This window comes from Ambystoma mexicanum, chromosome 3q, assembly GCF_040938575.1.
Source record: "Ambystoma mexicanum isolate Mex_15411 chromosome 3q, UKY_AmexF1_1, whole genome shotgun sequence".
NCBI lineage: Eukaryota > Metazoa > Chordata > Amphibia > Caudata > Ambystomatidae > Ambystoma > Ambystoma mexicanum.
Window position 1 is genome coordinate 1,044,334,396 of NC_090926.1, and position 16,746 is coordinate 1,044,351,141.

Consider the following 16,746-nt stretch of genomic DNA (forward strand, 5'->3'; position numbering starts at 1 on the left):
TCTCTCGCAGAAGGGAGGTCAGGTTCTCCATCCAGACATCAGAACCCTCCACCTTCACGCCTTTGGAGCAAAGTCTGCAGCTGGTGTAGAGAAGAGAATATCGACCCCTTTTTATGTGGTACACCAACGGTGTTATCCTTTCTACTCTACTTGGCAAATTCAGGCCTTCAAGTTGGCACTATCAAGGGCTATCTGGCAGCGCTATCGATCTTCAAGCGCACTGCAGAGGAGCCTTCGTATTTCAAATTACCCTTGGTAATACAATTTCTAAAGGGATTAACTAATGTCTACCCTCCAAGACCTTTCCAGGTTCCTTTATGGGACTTAAATGTAGTCTTAAATTTCCTGATGGGGACTCCTTTCGAACCACTCCACTCTTGTTCGCTAAGATTTCTCACCCTTAAAACTGTCTTATTAGTGGCTTTAACATCTGCTAGAAGGATGAGCGAATTACAAGCTCTATTTTGTAAACCCTGTCATACAATTTTTCATAAAGACAAAGATGTCCTACAGTTGAAGCCTAATTTCCTCCCAAAGGTGGTTTCTGAATGCCAAATCACTCAGAAAATGACCTTACCTTCATTCTATCCGCCTCCCCATCCGGGGAAAGAGGAAGAAAGGCTACATAGGCTGGACCCAAAGCGGGCTTTAAGCTTTTACATCAGCAGACTTGCTAGGATTAGGCAAGCAGACCAACTGTTTGTAGGTTACGCAGGGCACAAATTAGGACTACCGATAACAAAACAAACCATTTCCAGATGGATTATGTTGGCCATCCTGGAATGTTACAAACTAGCAGGGAAAGAGCCTCCTCAAAATCATAGGGCTCATTCAACCAGGGGTATCGCAGCCTCCTCGGCCCTCCAAAGAGGGGTGCCGGCTCGAGACATATGTGTGGCTGCCACATGGTCGTCCGCACATACCTTCACAAGATTTTACAACCTGGATTCCTCCTCTAGTCAAGAGACTAGGTTTGGCAAAGCCGTATTACATTTGGTTCATTCCTAAAAGGAAACATGGCGTTTTACTCCCACCTCCAATTGCACACCACTGCTATGGGAGTCTATCAAAGATAAGGAATACGTCGGAGGACACAATCCCTTCGAAGAACAAGTTACTTCTTACCTTGTAACATTCTTTCGATGGGATGTTCCTCCGAAGTATTCCTTATCGCCCCTCCCATCCATCCCCGCAGTAATACTTCCCTTGTGGTTGCAGTTTACGCTCCTTCAAGGTCAATAACCAATTCATGTGAAACAACTGTTAACGTCAAAACGGAACTGAGCAACGGACGCTGCGCGAGTCTATTTATACGCGTGATGACGTCGGCACCGATACAGAGGCCGTCGAGGGACATCGGCTCGAGGGACGTCGACATGCAGCGGCCTCTACTGAAAAAAAATGTTCTCAGGCCAGTAAGATGGGAGATGATCTATCAAAGATAAGGAATACGTCAGAGCAACATCCCATCGAAAGAACGTTACAAGGTAAGAAGTAACTTGTTCTTCTTTTCAGTGTCCTGCATCCAGATTCACAGTACCTCACAGCATTCACCCTGGGGGGAAAGCGCTAGTAACACCAGCGTTTGCCCCAAGGGTATTGCCAAAGCCACAGCACATTCAACAGAATATTGCACAAAGAACTAGACAACATCCAAGTGCCCAGCATAATAATTAAATACATAGATGATTTACTGGTATGCAGCGACAGTAAGCAGAACCGCTGCAGCGACTCCCCTACCCTATTACAACTGTTAGCATGTAAAGGGTACAAGATGGATAATGGAAAGCTCCAGTATTGCCAACTAGAGGTACTCTACCTAGAGCAGCTTATCTCTGCAGACTGAAAAAGAATCATTCCTGACAGGGCCTCAACAGTGTGTGCCACTCCCAAGCCACTTACAGTGAAGGACATGCATACATTCTTGGGGTTATGCAATTACTGCAGGTCATGGATTCCTGACTACACAGCATACACAAGACCGCTTTTACAGGGCCTCAAGGAAGCACAAAACTAGAACAGCAAAATAGAATGGACCACAGCAATTGTCATCAGTTTCAATGATCTCTAGGAAGTGATTTCAACAGCCCCCATTCTCGCCACTGCAGATTACACACATGAGTTTTACATTTTCTCCCACTCAAATGGTACACTCATGCCAGCGGCACAGACACAAAAAAGCACAATGGGTCACAGGCCTACTACAGTTGCACACTGGACTCAGTAATGCAGGGACAGTTTTCATGCAATCAAGCACTCGCTGCAGCACCCTTTGCAATAGACTAAAGCTCCACAATTTTAATGGGGTGCTCAGTGACTTTGTATGTGGACCATTCAGTGTCTGCCATCAAAGACCACTCAAAGTCTACTCTCACCACCCAGCATGCATCCGCATATGAGATTCTCTCCAGCCCCCACAGAACAGTGTACTGATGACGATTTGCAACAGCATAACTGTATCACATATGAGGGTGAGGAAGACGATACCCCAGAGCTAGAGACAGCCCCTTAGAGGAAGAAGTCCTTTTTGTTGATGGGTCAGTGACTATTGACTAGGATACATGGCAAAGACATGTTGGGGTAGCAGTGGTACGCCTAGAGGCAGATGAGTTTGAGACCCTAGTGATGAAAAGATTGCCCATGCATTACTCAGCACAAACAGCTGAACTAATAGCACTCATTGTGGCCCTTCGGGCATCCAACCAGTGTTCAGCTACCATTTACTCCGTCTACGTCACCACCACTGTGCACGCAGGTCTGTTACACTGGAAAAGGAGGGGCTTCAGGAGGGCAGAGGGCTCACCAGTGGAACACGCTGCCCTGCTCACACCCTATTTCCCACCCTTTCAGAACCATCTGTATTGGCAGTCAAGTGCGCATCACATACCAACTACACCGACGAAATACCACTGGGAAAACGCTGCTGCTGATATGGCAGCCAAAGCTGCAGCATATCTCCTAGTGCCCATGCCTGCTGAATAAGTTCTCGCAGCAGTTGTCACAAGACCAGAAACAGTGCCATACACAGTCCTGCCCCTAACCCAGATAATTGAGCTTCAGCGTAGGGCTCCGCAGGAAGAGCAAGAAATGTGGCTCAAATGCAGATTTGTACAGTCCCCCACTGACCGTCTATGGAGGCAGCAATGCACTGGGAAAGTAGTAATGCCCATAGAATTATTACCCACAGCATTCGAGCAGTTGAACATTCAGGAAGAATGGTTAATACCAAATTTACAAGAACACCTCTCAACAATGGTCGTTCAATGCACCACTTGCCAAGCTTTCAGTACAGGGATGACAATCCACACACTACAAGGAATCCTACGCTGCCCCATCGGCCCAGTCTGTGAGCTGAATATTGACTATGCAGACATGGGAGAGAGATGCAATGGGGCCCGATATCTCATTGTGGTGGTGTGCCCATTCTCGAAGTGCTTTGAGGCTGGTCCATGCGTCCACCTGGATGCCAAATGTGCCGCAAAATTCCTTGTACATGAGGTGTTGCCCCATTGGGGGGTATGTGATGTTATGAAATCTGACAAGGCACACACTTTTTCAATGAAGTGTTCAAAGAAGTCACAGCACTATTGGGGATCAAATATAGCATGTGTTTGATTTACCACCCACAAGCAAATGGGGTTGTGGAATGGATAAACGGCCTCCTAAAAAGCAGTCTGTCCAGACTATGTACCACTCTGAAAAAGAACTGGGTATACTGCCTACCCCTGGCCTTATTTAACTTACGCCCCCAGCCCAGCAATGACCACCACCTCTCCCCCCATGAAATAGTGACTCGCAGGCATATACAAACACCCATCTCCCCTGTAAGCAGGGCATCAGATTCCCATAGATCAGCTACCATTCCTTTCCCCTCCCCAGTTTTTACCTCATTCACCCTCATCCCCCTTCCCTCCCGTTCCCATCAAATTGTTCATTACCTAACAATGCAAATGCAATTATTAGCACTAGAATGTATTCATATGAATGTGGCCTGCATTTTACAGCCATTTTGTTCACGTTGCTAATGTTCTTATTGGGTATATATTGGAGGGCATCTTTTATCTGGGCAGGCCATTTAAAAGAAGGGGGAGGAACACAGGGAACAGTAATCCAAACAAAAGTAATTCAAATGAAAGTACACCCCTTAATGTAACCAAATTGTCCCCAAACTTGAACTTGAATGAATATACAGGCAAGAGCTTACGACATGTGTGTAGAGCATGGATGCCAATAAAGGGAACACCCACTTGGGTAAAGGCTTTAAGAAGGGAAAATGAGCGTTTGTTACTGTAGAATACTCCATAGAGGATAGCTCATGGGCAACATGCTTGCCTTGGAAACAAGACGACACAAAGCAGCACAGGTTTGATCCCTGGGTCTGCGCTTAGAAACCTCTGGGTATTAAGCGTGTTATAAATACGCAACTAAGAGACACATTCCTGTAACAGCGCCTCAATGCTGTGTGAGCGCTTTATAAATGCAAAATAAAATAAAAAATGAGAGGGGGGAATGTTTGGATGGAAATGAGTCTATCCCACCCCCCTCTGCACTTTTCAGTGTGGCGAATCCCACAAGTATTGTGATGTGCGAAGGGGAGAAGGCTGTGCTGTACAAACTCAGCCTAGGTATGATGCTATTGACATTATGGAGGCACAGTGGCAATGTGCGCATATAACGAGATGCCATTTTATAGTTATGGAAGACATTTGCAGCTTCACTTGGTTGCACGATTGTTAGGGAGAATTCTCATTCTATGGCTAATTTCCCTTACCTATGAGTCCCCCAGCAGCTTTGCTGGATTTGAAGGGTTTGTTTTTTCTCCTGCTAAGAGTGAGACTCTTTTTCCCCACTCTTAGGCATTTTTTGTTATATGTGTTCTCGACTATTTTTTGTGTTTAATGTCTATGGGTATTATCTCACCCTCATAGGAACCATCTTTATCCAAATGCGTTACACAGCACCCTCCGTGCAGTGACACAGGGGTGTTGTAGCGACCCCCAAATGTAGACTCCATACCCTGGGACTGACTATTGTCTCCCAGGGCATGTAAAGTCCCCACTGACTTTCCTAGTCACTCTTTATGAAAAAAACCAGTACAACCCATCTTAGTATGGAGGTACTGGCAAGGGTTCATAGTTTTTCCCTTACGTTCATTTTCGAGAGGGTACCGTACAGTCCCTCTCTCAAAAGTTTCTGGCTTGTGGCAGTGGTTACTACCAAAAATATTCGACCGCAAATATTTCTCTATGGGATTTTCCCATTGTTCGAGGCTACCAAAATTACTGACAGCCTCTAACATACCGCCTGTTTATTTTTATATTAACTTTACTCCGGTAGGTTTTATTTGCCAGAGCTTTTATATAAATTCTTTCTCGTGTCTTTCTCTAAGATCCTAACCCAGGTCGGGGATCCTTTGCTCGGCCTTTTGGCGGGCTTCTGCCAAGAAGCCCTCCTTTCGGCGCCACTGAGTCTGGGGTGGGTCCACTGTGTGGGAGGGGGAGTACGACCCCTGGACTGAGTTGACGCAGCAACCCATTTCGCACTCTGCCCTGATAGGCTGGATGGTCTCCTGCCAAGATGACCACTCCACTGTGTGAAGTGACAGCTAGGCTGTATGAATGGGGATCTTTTTGCATAAAAGCAGGGTCCTGAGTACTGGAAGAGCAAGACGTCGCCACTGGAACTAAGAAGCCGAAGAGGAGAGAAGCCAAAGACATCTGCAATGACTGAACCACCGGTGAAGCCCTGCTGCAGCGTCTCACCACTTTTCTCCACACAACGAGAGAAGATCTTCATCTGAAAGAGCCTTCTTCCCTTGAGCTGGTGGGGCCAACCAGTTTGCCAATCGCCTTCCAGGTTTCCAGGACCTGCCTTGGTCGAATCGCTAGTGCCCTGCACTCGGAGACCAGATAGCCAGGCACCCGTCCATCTGGACCGCGATTTAAAGGAGCGTACCTTTTATTTCGTTTGGCAGCACCGCGGCTGGTTTCATTCCCTGGGCAGTGCAGTGACTCGAACCTTCCTCCACGACGAGAGCCTCTCTTCCTCTGCTGGATCTCCCGAACTCCAGGAACTACCAGGAACAACCGCCACCGCAGGAGCCTCTTCTTCATTTTTAGGTACCTTGTTCCGCTAGGCAGCCCTTTTCGTTTGGTAGCGCTAAAGGTGTTTTAAATCCTTTACCTACCTGTTGGGTTGGCCGCCCCTATCTTCTAACATTGTCTTTTACCTTCTGCAACCAACCTTTCGAATTGTTTAACAAAGAATGGACTGCAGTTACAAGAACATTTTGCTCCTGGTTGTTTTTCCCTGTACCACTGACTCTGGCACAGATCTCTTGACTCTGGTTGAATCTGTTATAACTGCCCTCTCTAGATTCCTTCTCAACTAGAAATGTGTTGGTGCACCTAACTCTTATAACCACCTTTTCCTTCCCACTTTTAAAACTTGTGAAGTGCCATTTTGCTTAGTTTTCACCTAAGTATAATACATGCTAAAGTACTGCCTTGCCTAAACTTGTTGACACACTTATTGGGAAGTATTGCTAGGGTGCCTAAGAGTATATTCCTGTATAACTTGCCCTTTCCCTTCCTTGTGAGAAATTACTAGAGTGCCATTTGTGTTTGGTGTTCACTGTGCCGTTTTACTCAGTTTTCACTCTTGCTCAAACTTGTCTACAATTTAACTAGGGAGTTGTGTATACTTTTCCTGACTGATTTTAACTTGCTTTAAGAACTGTGATTGATGTGTCTAACTAGAAGTGTCTAAAATAAATATATATATTCTTTTTAATACAATGCTTTGGTCAGTGTTTCCTTGTACCATAGTACTATAGCTCTATTGTGTAAACCCTGAATACTGCTCATCTCCCTCGTGAGATAAGTCTGACTGCTCAGCCACAGCTACCAACTAAATCTTTGTGGTACAGACTGATACCAAACGGGATTTATTGCTCATACCTGTATCCTTAATCTTCTATAGTGCTCCCTAAGGGAGCTGCACAGGATTCTGCCTAGCAACGATAAACGTAGGCCCAACAGAGAAACATGGACAGGCCCACACGCTGAGGACAGAGGAGTCAGCACTGCTAATTCCCACTGCAACTTCCCCTAGTTCCTTGTTGTTGCAGTTATTTTCAGAACTAGGCCAGCAGCAGACCTCTCAACCCCACCCAGCGCACCAGAACTGACAGCACCCTGCACTGGCCCCTTTCTCGAGTCCCTGCATTCCCCGATAAGTGAGTGAACACAACTCGTCTGCCATAAAACCAGTGGTCCTAAAGAACCCAAACATGCACAACCATATCATACCTGCCCATGAATGCCACTTTGTAGTACGAGGTGCAGGAAGGCATAAATGATAGATCAAAATTTGAGTGGAGGCCTTGGGTGCGAAGGATGCAATAGCAACAAAGCCCATCATGTGTTCGTCAGCGTGATGTATTTCTTCCCTCTGGTTCCAGCCCCAAGTCTCCCAGGTGCATGCCACAGTGATGTAGTAGTAGGCTTAATGTTTTTAAAGATTGTAACTCATGAGAGACCTGACCTTCAAACCTCGGAGAGGTGAGCCCGGCTGACCCACATGGGGACTGACAGACGGTGGAAATCTGAACCAATTGTAGCCTGGCATCCCCTATGGAGCAGGCCCATGTGTTCGATCCCGCCAACCAGTAATGATGATTTCTAGTGTATATGATTATGTCACTGGTGACGCTGTGTAACTTTTTAATGCGCTGCTCACATAGATTTGGACAGAACGTTCTCAAGCAGCAGAGTCCTTTGCTGATATTTTGTATTCTGTACAATTATACCTTGTTGTTCTTTCAAGCTATCTCTTGGCCTATTTCCCTAGAGGGTTGTATTCATTCTGGCGTGAGAGTTAACAGGGACTTGCCTTCATTGCCTTCATTGTTAAGATATTAACATGTTAAAAATGCAATTCAAATTTGATAAGTGTCACTAAGGGCTTGTCGCTGCCTCACCATTCTATGTTACTAAACCATCTGACCAGCTGATTCTCTATCATTTTATTGTATTATTGTAGAGTCTTCTTTGTATCCAACTGCTTTGTTAGTTTACCTTACATTTCTCCTTGGTCTGTTCTAGGTCTTTTTTAAATCTGTTAGTTTTTGGTTAACGTTATTCTTTGAAGATTTAAAGATAATGTTTCATTAGGCTTTGTTGACAGTAATATATTTTCTTCTCTTCTAAGGACAAGGAAGTAAAACCATGGGATTTTCCACGTTCCCTCATTTTTGCTCGAATAGATGGGTTTTCAAACAGAATAAAGACAATAGAGGTAAATGTGCAACGTCTCTAATAACACATTTTATACTTACTGACCGATAATTCCCGATAATTCCCAACTGGAGTATTTGTTGAACTGTAGCTCTGTAACACAGTACATTTTGTTGCTCTCTGTAGATTAACACGCAGGAGGCCATTCAAAATTAGTGCGTCTTTATTTTCAATGTTCTACAAATTAAATTTGTCAGGGAACACAAACCTCTCTGGTAACGGGTAAGGGCAAGAAGCTTCTCACCACTACCATCATGCAACTACATTCTAATAATGCCTGTATTCTGATTGATTTATGTATTTATTTATTTGTTTCACCCATGTGCTTTTCTTCCAGCCTGCAAATCACAGAAGAGTTTGTCTGCTTCACCAGCTGTGTACTTCTCATAAATTCAAATACTTTGAATGTTCTCAGTGGGATTCTTTTTTGCTTACTGTAGTTACTTTCACAATGTTATATATGCACATTGCAAAACAGAAACCCATCTATATTTTATGTGTTTTTTCATTTCAATGTGTTGATGTTCAACTGCTGCCTCAAGAGGACAACTTCTGAGTCATTTGCTGCCTAATTTTATGGGGCAGTCCTTTGCGAGTTCAATTATATTTTTTGCACATATCTCCCTATTATAGAGGAAATTCCTTTGAGATGTTCTATAAAGCACCGCTGCTGCTGCTGATATCTGCTGTATGTTTCTGTAAAGGTTCTGATACTATTCTTGCCTTTGCACTTTTGACCCTGTTCATCATGGCAGATGCCTCTTCATAGCGGATGTCAATATGTCCTCACCTACACCTAAAGAGAAGCATACCTTGCGCAGGACCTTCGAAAAGTTGATTCTTTTTTAATGTTTAGGAAGTACCTTTAAACCTATCTCGTTCAGTGATTCTTGTAGGAGTTACTTTCCTTCCATCTGCGCCTAGATACAGGTTTCCTGTGAGGTCCTCACTAGGTCCTAGGTTTGCGCTTTATAATTCCCACAATACAATACTTTATTTAAAATATGTGGAGAAAACGTGTTTGAAAGGGCATGTTTGATTATGATCTTCATCAAAAGTGCATTTGTTGTTTATGTAATGACCATGATGGTGTCGCTATCAAGATTTTTGAGTCCTGGGCATAGAGACTATTGTATGTTCACGGCAAGGGATTTAATACTACACCCTCCTGAAGTAGGATTCTTGTGAATTCCCCAGTCGCTCATAGGGACAATCCCTAAGGTCCCATGGCAGAAATAGAAGCAAGGTCAAAGCTCAAAAGTATTTGCCCAAGGGAAACCCAACCTTGGGCTCATAGCTGTAGCATAAACCCCTGACTCTGGAGAGTCTTCCTGGTCCAAAATGGTGGCATTGTTAACATTCCATTGTAACAGGTCAGATTTGCCGGTAGTTCACTGCTCCTACTGGCAGACTCGGAATGAGCCGGTCCAGTAAAAATGCCAGAGCTGGTAGTACCATCATTTTTTCCAGCATTGTTACCGGACCGGCTCACCCTACTTAGTGGCTTACGTTTAGTGTGCACTGGACCACAGAAATAAATGTCAAGGCAGGCATTGGCTATTTGGATAAGTCCTGGTCCTGTGGCTCCTAACAGGCAAACATATGGCATATGCTATAGAGCTGTCTCAGGGTCTCTTGTTTTTTGAAGATAGTGGAGCAGGAAATAACATTTTTAGCCAATGGCCCTATTAGAGTTGATGCTAAACTGGCCTTATTCATGACACCCCTTCTATTGGAGGGTGTAAACCTTGCCACCGACACGGAGCGCGGTCAGCCGCGCTAGAGCAGTCACGCTAAGACAATGTAATTTCAGAGGACCCTCTGAAGCTTGTGGCTTACAAGGGCTGTTCAGCCCTGAGAAAGAACCAGCTGATTAGATACAGGACTTGGGGGAGCTTCCAGGCGCTATATGGTGGATGAAATAGAGCATAGATTATAGTAATGAATGTGTGGTCTAGGAGTGGGAACTATGCTGACCTTTCCTACTCCTACGTCCCGTCCCCTTTCCTCCATACTTTTGGGACATTCCGTCCAGTAGGACAGGACCAGAGCACTTTTGTAAAAAAGAATCAAATTGAAAAATGTATCCTTCTCATTTTACGCGGGGTACCGCACGTGGCCGTAACCCTGCCCTCCTGAGCTCCGCCCCGCGCATCGTCCTTCAGTCCTTTTCTCCACGCGGTCAGGGCTGGATGCACTTTCATCACAGGTAAAACATTTTTTAAAGGTTTTTAATAAACCAAATACAATTAAAAAATAAATAATAAAAAAATACTTTTTTCTTTTTTCCCGTTGTCCTTCTCTCCTGCTCCGGTTCTGCTGTCGCGTAGTCCTCATCTATGCTGGATCGTTTGAGATTTGTCTCTTGTTCCTCTTGTGAATGTCACTTTGCCAGAGCGGATCCCCATTCTTTCTGTTTGGAGTGTCTGGGACCGGGTCACCATTGGAACTCGCGATTCTACTGCGACTCTGTTTCGCTTCGGACACTTCAGCGTCGTCTTCGTCGGTGGGAGGAGGTCTTCCAGAGAGTTCTTCCACCGCATTTTCAACTCTTCATCGACGAGAGACGCCAGGTAAGTTCCTTACTTTTTAGGGCACCACGACTGGGGGGGAATCCTTCCTGGGGTCCTCCAGATCTGGGAGGGGCATCAAGAGTTCTGCTACCAGGGTTTCCCCTGAGGTGCCTAGCAGGCCTAATAGGCATACCAGGGTTTTCTCTGAGGGTTCCCGTGAGGGGCCTGCCGACACCGGATTACGATCCAAGGTTCACCAATCAGGTGCTAATAGCCAGCCCAGTCGTGCTGAGGCTTTGGGTACCAGAGTTCGCTCTGAGGTCTCCTTATCTGGAGCTTCCCATACAGACACCGGGGTGCGCCCTGAGGCCTCCGTTGAGGCTTTCTGTACCGAACCACGGTTCAAGGCCACTCTCGATGGAGCTTTACAGACCGGCCTCCGCTCCGAGGTTCCTCTCTTTCAGGCTAAGGTGTGTACCGACAGAACTGAGAGACCCATTAAGGTCTTATCTGTGAGGTGGATTCCTCAACATTCCCGCGCTCGCGTTGATACCCGTTTAGTTGAGGGGGCACTGGGAGAGTTTGCTGACCGTAACTCCTCTGTGACCGGCTTTGCCGAGATACCTCTCTTGGAGACTAATTCAAGGGGTCACATCAGCATGTCCAGTACACATCTGAGGCCCCATAATACCGGCTCTGCCGAGGATCCTTGTCTCAATGCTAAAGTTTGGATGAAGTCCCCTGACCAGTCTGTGGAGTTGTCGGCCTCATCCATACATGTGACGTAGTTCTCCTCAGATGCTAACAAAATGGCAGGCCTTCTTGCGTGGTCTACGGTGGGCATTTTGGATTCTTCCCTCACACCCACACTATTGACGGTGGGTGCTGGGAACCTTCTTTTTGGTGGACAACCTTTTCCACGGGACAGTGTGAATCTGTTCTGCTTCTCTTATGACTGGCGCGCTCGGATGCCACTACGGCATACACTCTCGCTTCTTCATACTTCTGCCCCATTGGTCTATGTAGACCCAGTTAGTGGCGGGCCCTCTTGACAGCCTTCCTCTTTACGTTTGTGTGGGTTTTTGCCCCTCAGGAGTAGCCTCTGCGTACTCCAGTGCCTAAAGTTTCGGCAGAGGATGTTTTTTTGGGATGTTTCAGAGTCTTATGAACTCTGATCCCATGAGAGAGTACTTTAAAGGTCTTTTTAGGAAGTACAGTCAAAAAGAATGAGAAATTATCCTATTCTTTGTGGTGCGCACTAAAAAGGTAATCTCTTAAATTCCTAATAAAAAAGTGTGCATGTATATATCATTGGTATGCATCAGTAGTAATGCTAGGAGGGTAATTTCTCAGCAAACCCTCCCTAAATAGAAAACAGAAATTAAGGTATCACCTCACTTATTCTGTGCTTCCAACTATAATTTGACAAAAACAAGTTTCAAAAAGAACACAATTTGGTATGGATATAATAAATCTCCAAAAATATCCAAATTGCTGAATAGCTTCTTTAATAAAGAGACTTTTTTAAAAGTTGCATAGACATCAAAACGCCATGCCAACACGTGTTTCACCCCTAACTGGGCCGTCTTCAGGGCGTACAGTAGATATGACTATAATTAAGCCATTGTAACATCCATTGCAATACCAAAAGGTGAAGCATAACATGATTAAAGCATACATTCGTTTTGTTTCAAACAATAGAAATCAAATATCATTCAAAAATGTAATTAATGCAAACAGCATCGGAGAGGGGAGAGTCGGAAGAGAAAAAGGGGGGGAGAGAAAACAACAAAAAAAATTATCAGTAGGCTGTACACTATGTTATAACGATTCATCATATATGCGCAGTTGGTGCGCTAAATCACATCCGAAATAGCTAGGTAATGAGAGTTACCTGTTATTTCTCCAAAAAAGTATTAGGTTGTATTCCCGCAACTGTTATCTTGTTTGTATTAGAATTTGAAACTGCTAATTGCAACTCAGTTCTCATGCAGAGTAATTCCATCTAAGATATGAAAAGAAGGAACTTTGTGTTAAAACCAAGTGAGGCTCCAGTTTTAGAAAATACTCACAATTAGAGTGTACATGACAGTGAATTTGGATGTTAAGGTAAAGTAAATGTTGGTTTGTCTGAAAAATATGTTCGCGATCTTACCCGCCATACTTGGTTAGTTGCACGTGAAGAGATGCATTTTCAAAAAATTAAGTTGGTCAGAATCAGGTAGTTCAATTTGATGACTCATTGTCAGCTTCAATAACTGAAAAATAATACTCCAAGGTGAGGCGCGAATGCATAAGGGGGAATTAAATCCTAGTTAAGAACCGTTAATATGTGCTCATGTTGTATCCGCATTGTATACAAAGGACTAGCCGTTTTAGATTAATTTGCTCGAAGGAATTGTGGGTGATCACCTCTCGTCAAGCTTGGCTTCATGCAACAAAGTTTTCGAAGGAGGTCCAAGATAAAGTTCTGGACCTACCTTTTAATGGCAAAGAGTTTTTTCATTCCTCAACGGATGACAAGCTCACAAAGACTAAGCCGAGCATGCAAACTGCCAAGTCTCTGTCGGTGCTAGTGAGGCCCCCCAGTCAAAGGTCAGAGATCTGGATCCCAGTCTCGGTCCTCCTCAGGCATCACAGGGTTCCTGGACCGCAGGTCATGCAGAGTTGATCCTCCGTCAGGTGGCTTCCATCGAAAGCAACAACGTGGTCGATTTTTCTCTCGGTATTCAGCCTCCTCTTCAGGGACAGGTAATCTCTCCACCGAAAAGTCAGCAAAATTATATTTGTTGGTGCTCGCACGAGACTCCGGTGGGAGGACGAATCTCGTCTCATCTGGAGGCGTGGCAAACCATCACCGAAAACTGGTGGGTTTTGTCCATCGCTCGACCCAACCAGGCTGGCCTGCGCACCATCCTCAACCTTTCCCAGTTCAACCTTTCTCTCCCCCAAGAGAAATTCAAGATGATCACACCCTGCCAAATAAAGTCCTCTCTTCGGAAGGGTGACTGGCGCAGCCTTGTTGACCTTCAGGACGCTTATATGCATATCCTGATTTGGAGCCTGAACCAGAAATATCTGTGATTCTCCCTGGGAGAGGAGCATTTCCAATTCCGAGTGCTCCCTTTTGGTCTCAGCTCAGCGCCACGTGTCTTCACGAAAATGATATCGGTCATCACGGCTTTTCTTTGGGTACAGGACATTCATGTGTATCCAAACTTGGACGACTGGCCTCTGCGCAGTCATTGTCCAGTGAAAGCCTCTAGCAACCTTCAGTCTCTCCTCCAGCTCCTGTTCTGCCTTGGGCTGTCGGTGAACTGGTGGAAATCCTCCATGACAATCTCTCAGGACCTGATATTCCTGGATTTCCATTGGAACACGATCGACTGCAGAGTGTACCTGACTGTAGAAATGTTGGTGGATATGTTGCCCACATGTCAGGTTTTCATTCAGTCCGAGAGCATGTTGGCCCTTATGGTTCCCGAGTCTGCCAGGCCTCAGGGCCTTGTGCGTGCTTGCTCTTCCCCTTGCGTGTCTCAAGATGAGACGCACGCAGATGGCTCTTCGGAGCTCCTGGCTTCAGGCAGTGGACCCAGACATCAAAAGGATTCCGGTTCCACCCTGCATGATGACAGATCTCCTATGATGGTCATCTTCCATCAATCTGTCAGTGGGTGCTTCTTTTCAGGTGCTTTGCCCTCAAACAACCATTACAACGGACTCCTCCCTTTTGGGGTGGGGCGCGACGTTAGATCATCGTCAGGTTTTCGACCTATGGTCGCCACAGGACAGACATTTTCACATAAATTATCTGGAGCTTCTGGCGATTTTCCTGGCACTCAAAGCTTTCAAGCCAGTTATTGTGAACAAAGTGGTCCGTATCCACACAGGCAATGCGGTATCCATGTTTTAAATCAACAAGCAGGGGGGTACCAGGTCACCTCTCCTTGAAGAGCTAGCCATTCAGATTTGGTAATGGGCCATTCAGCATGGTGTTTGGCTGCTGGCAGTGCACATTCCGGGCCAACTGAATGTGACTGCGGACTCTCTCAGCCGACGAGTGGTGTTCAGCTACGAGGGAGAACTGAGCACGGAGATCCTCTCTGACATTTTTGCCATTGGGGCACTCCAGAAGTGGCCTCTTTGCAACGTGATCAAACAGGAAACTTCCTCTTTATGCTTCCCGGAAAGGACTCAGAGCTTCTTCTCTGAAGGATGCTCTCGAGATTCCGTGGCACAACATGAAGGCCTACGCCTTCCCGCCTCTTCCTTTGATTCACCGGGCGCTATGCAAGCTCAGGAACACGACAAATTGCACTCTCCTGTTCATAGCCCCTTGGTGGCCACCCAGATTCTGGTTTTTGGAGCTTCAGCATCTGTCAGTGTGCTCCCCGATCAGGCTCCCGCTGATTCCCAACCTGCTTCACCAGAGCGATCAGCAGATGTGGACACCTCCTCACAATCATTCAGCTTGGTGGCCTGGTGCTTGAGTTCAAATCTTTAGAAAGTTTCAACTTGTCCGCGGATAATATGCGTATTATCCAAGCGGCTAGAAAACCTTCCACAAGGTCTCAGTATAGGAACAAATGGCCCTGGTTCTGTCAATGGTGTTTAGCTAAGCAGTTGGACCTCAGAGATACCACCATTGACGCAGTCCTGTCTTTCATTTCTCATCTGGCAACTTGAGGCATTCATGTCTTGTCAGACGTATTTGTTGGCTATCGCCGCTTACCTGTCCACAGACACCTGCTCCTTTTAATTGACATACCCTGTGCTCAATTTGGTCATGCTGTTCTTAAGAACCTTTTACAGTGAGGGAATTCCATCCACCCGTTTTCCTGTGAGGAGTGCTTGGTAATCTCCCAAACGTATGGAGGAAAGGGGACAGTACGTTGGAGTATAGCAAAGTTACTCATCATAGTGACTATCTTACTTCTAGTCCATAGTCCCCTTTCCTCCATATGCCTGCCCGCCGTCCCCTCTAATAAATATCCTCTATTATTGCTTAAAGGTCTCAGACCTGGCGATAGAATAGGACTGAAGCGCAATGCGTGGGGTGGAGCTCAGGAGGGCGGGGATACGGCCGCGTGCGGTACCCCGCGTAAAAAAGATAAGAAGGACACATTTTTCAATTTTATGCTTTTTTACAAAGTGCTCCGGTCCCGTCCCACTGGACGGAATGTCCCAAAAAGTATGGAGGAAAGGGGTCTATGGACTAGGATTAAGATAGTCACTACGGTGAGTAACTTTCTTATTTTCCCCCACCACCCACTGCATGTGTTTGTGTGTCCTGTATTTCTGTGTTTATCTGCCTACGTTGTCCATCCAGGGAACATTTGACCTTTGTTAGATGCAGAGGTTCTGGCCCTTGCTTATTTAACACTGGCAATTTGAATGTGAGATAATTGCTGATTATTCCTGATGAATTCTTGTTACAAAAAATAATAAAAATACATGACAATGCTTTCCACCATCTCCATCTCCTTTACTACAGCTGCCATGTCCTCTACTTTTGGATCCTATGCCATCATCCAGTAGTGATTGTTACACCTCTTCCAGTTCATGCACTACCTTTTCATGAAACTATCTGCGCTGTAGTACATTTCGAATCTATATGCTCTCAAACACATGTGGTACCTCAGTACCAACTAGGATTTTAGCAGCCCCATTGATTCTTTTGACATCTGTGAAATCTTTTTCTCTACAAAGCAAAAAGCGATTATTTAATCCATACACACAAGAAGATGTTTCCATCAATAATTATGCAAATCTAGATAATGGTAAATGAGATGAACATGTAACATCAAATTTTGGGCCCAGATGTATACCCAGAATCACTACCGAACGCTTCACAATTTTAATTCACATATTTCTGATGATTTAATTGTAAACATCCTGAAAGAAAAAAAACATACTTTATAGAAGGACCTGCAAAT

The 16,746-nt window shown here is 45.3% G+C and overlaps 1 protein-coding gene across 1 annotated transcript in view; it reads left to right on the plus strand.

The window, feature by feature from the left end:
• DNAH17 (dynein axonemal heavy chain 17) overlaps positions 1-16,746 on the plus strand; it is an 8,024,690-nt gene that overhangs the window by 875,978 nt on the left and 7,131,966 nt on the right. The window contains exon 8 of the mRNA XM_069655242.1: positions 8,212-8,298. Within this exon, the coding sequence (XP_069511343.1) occupies positions 8,212-8,298 (87 nt within the window). The remainder of the gene's footprint in view (positions 1-8,211; positions 8,299-16,746) is intronic.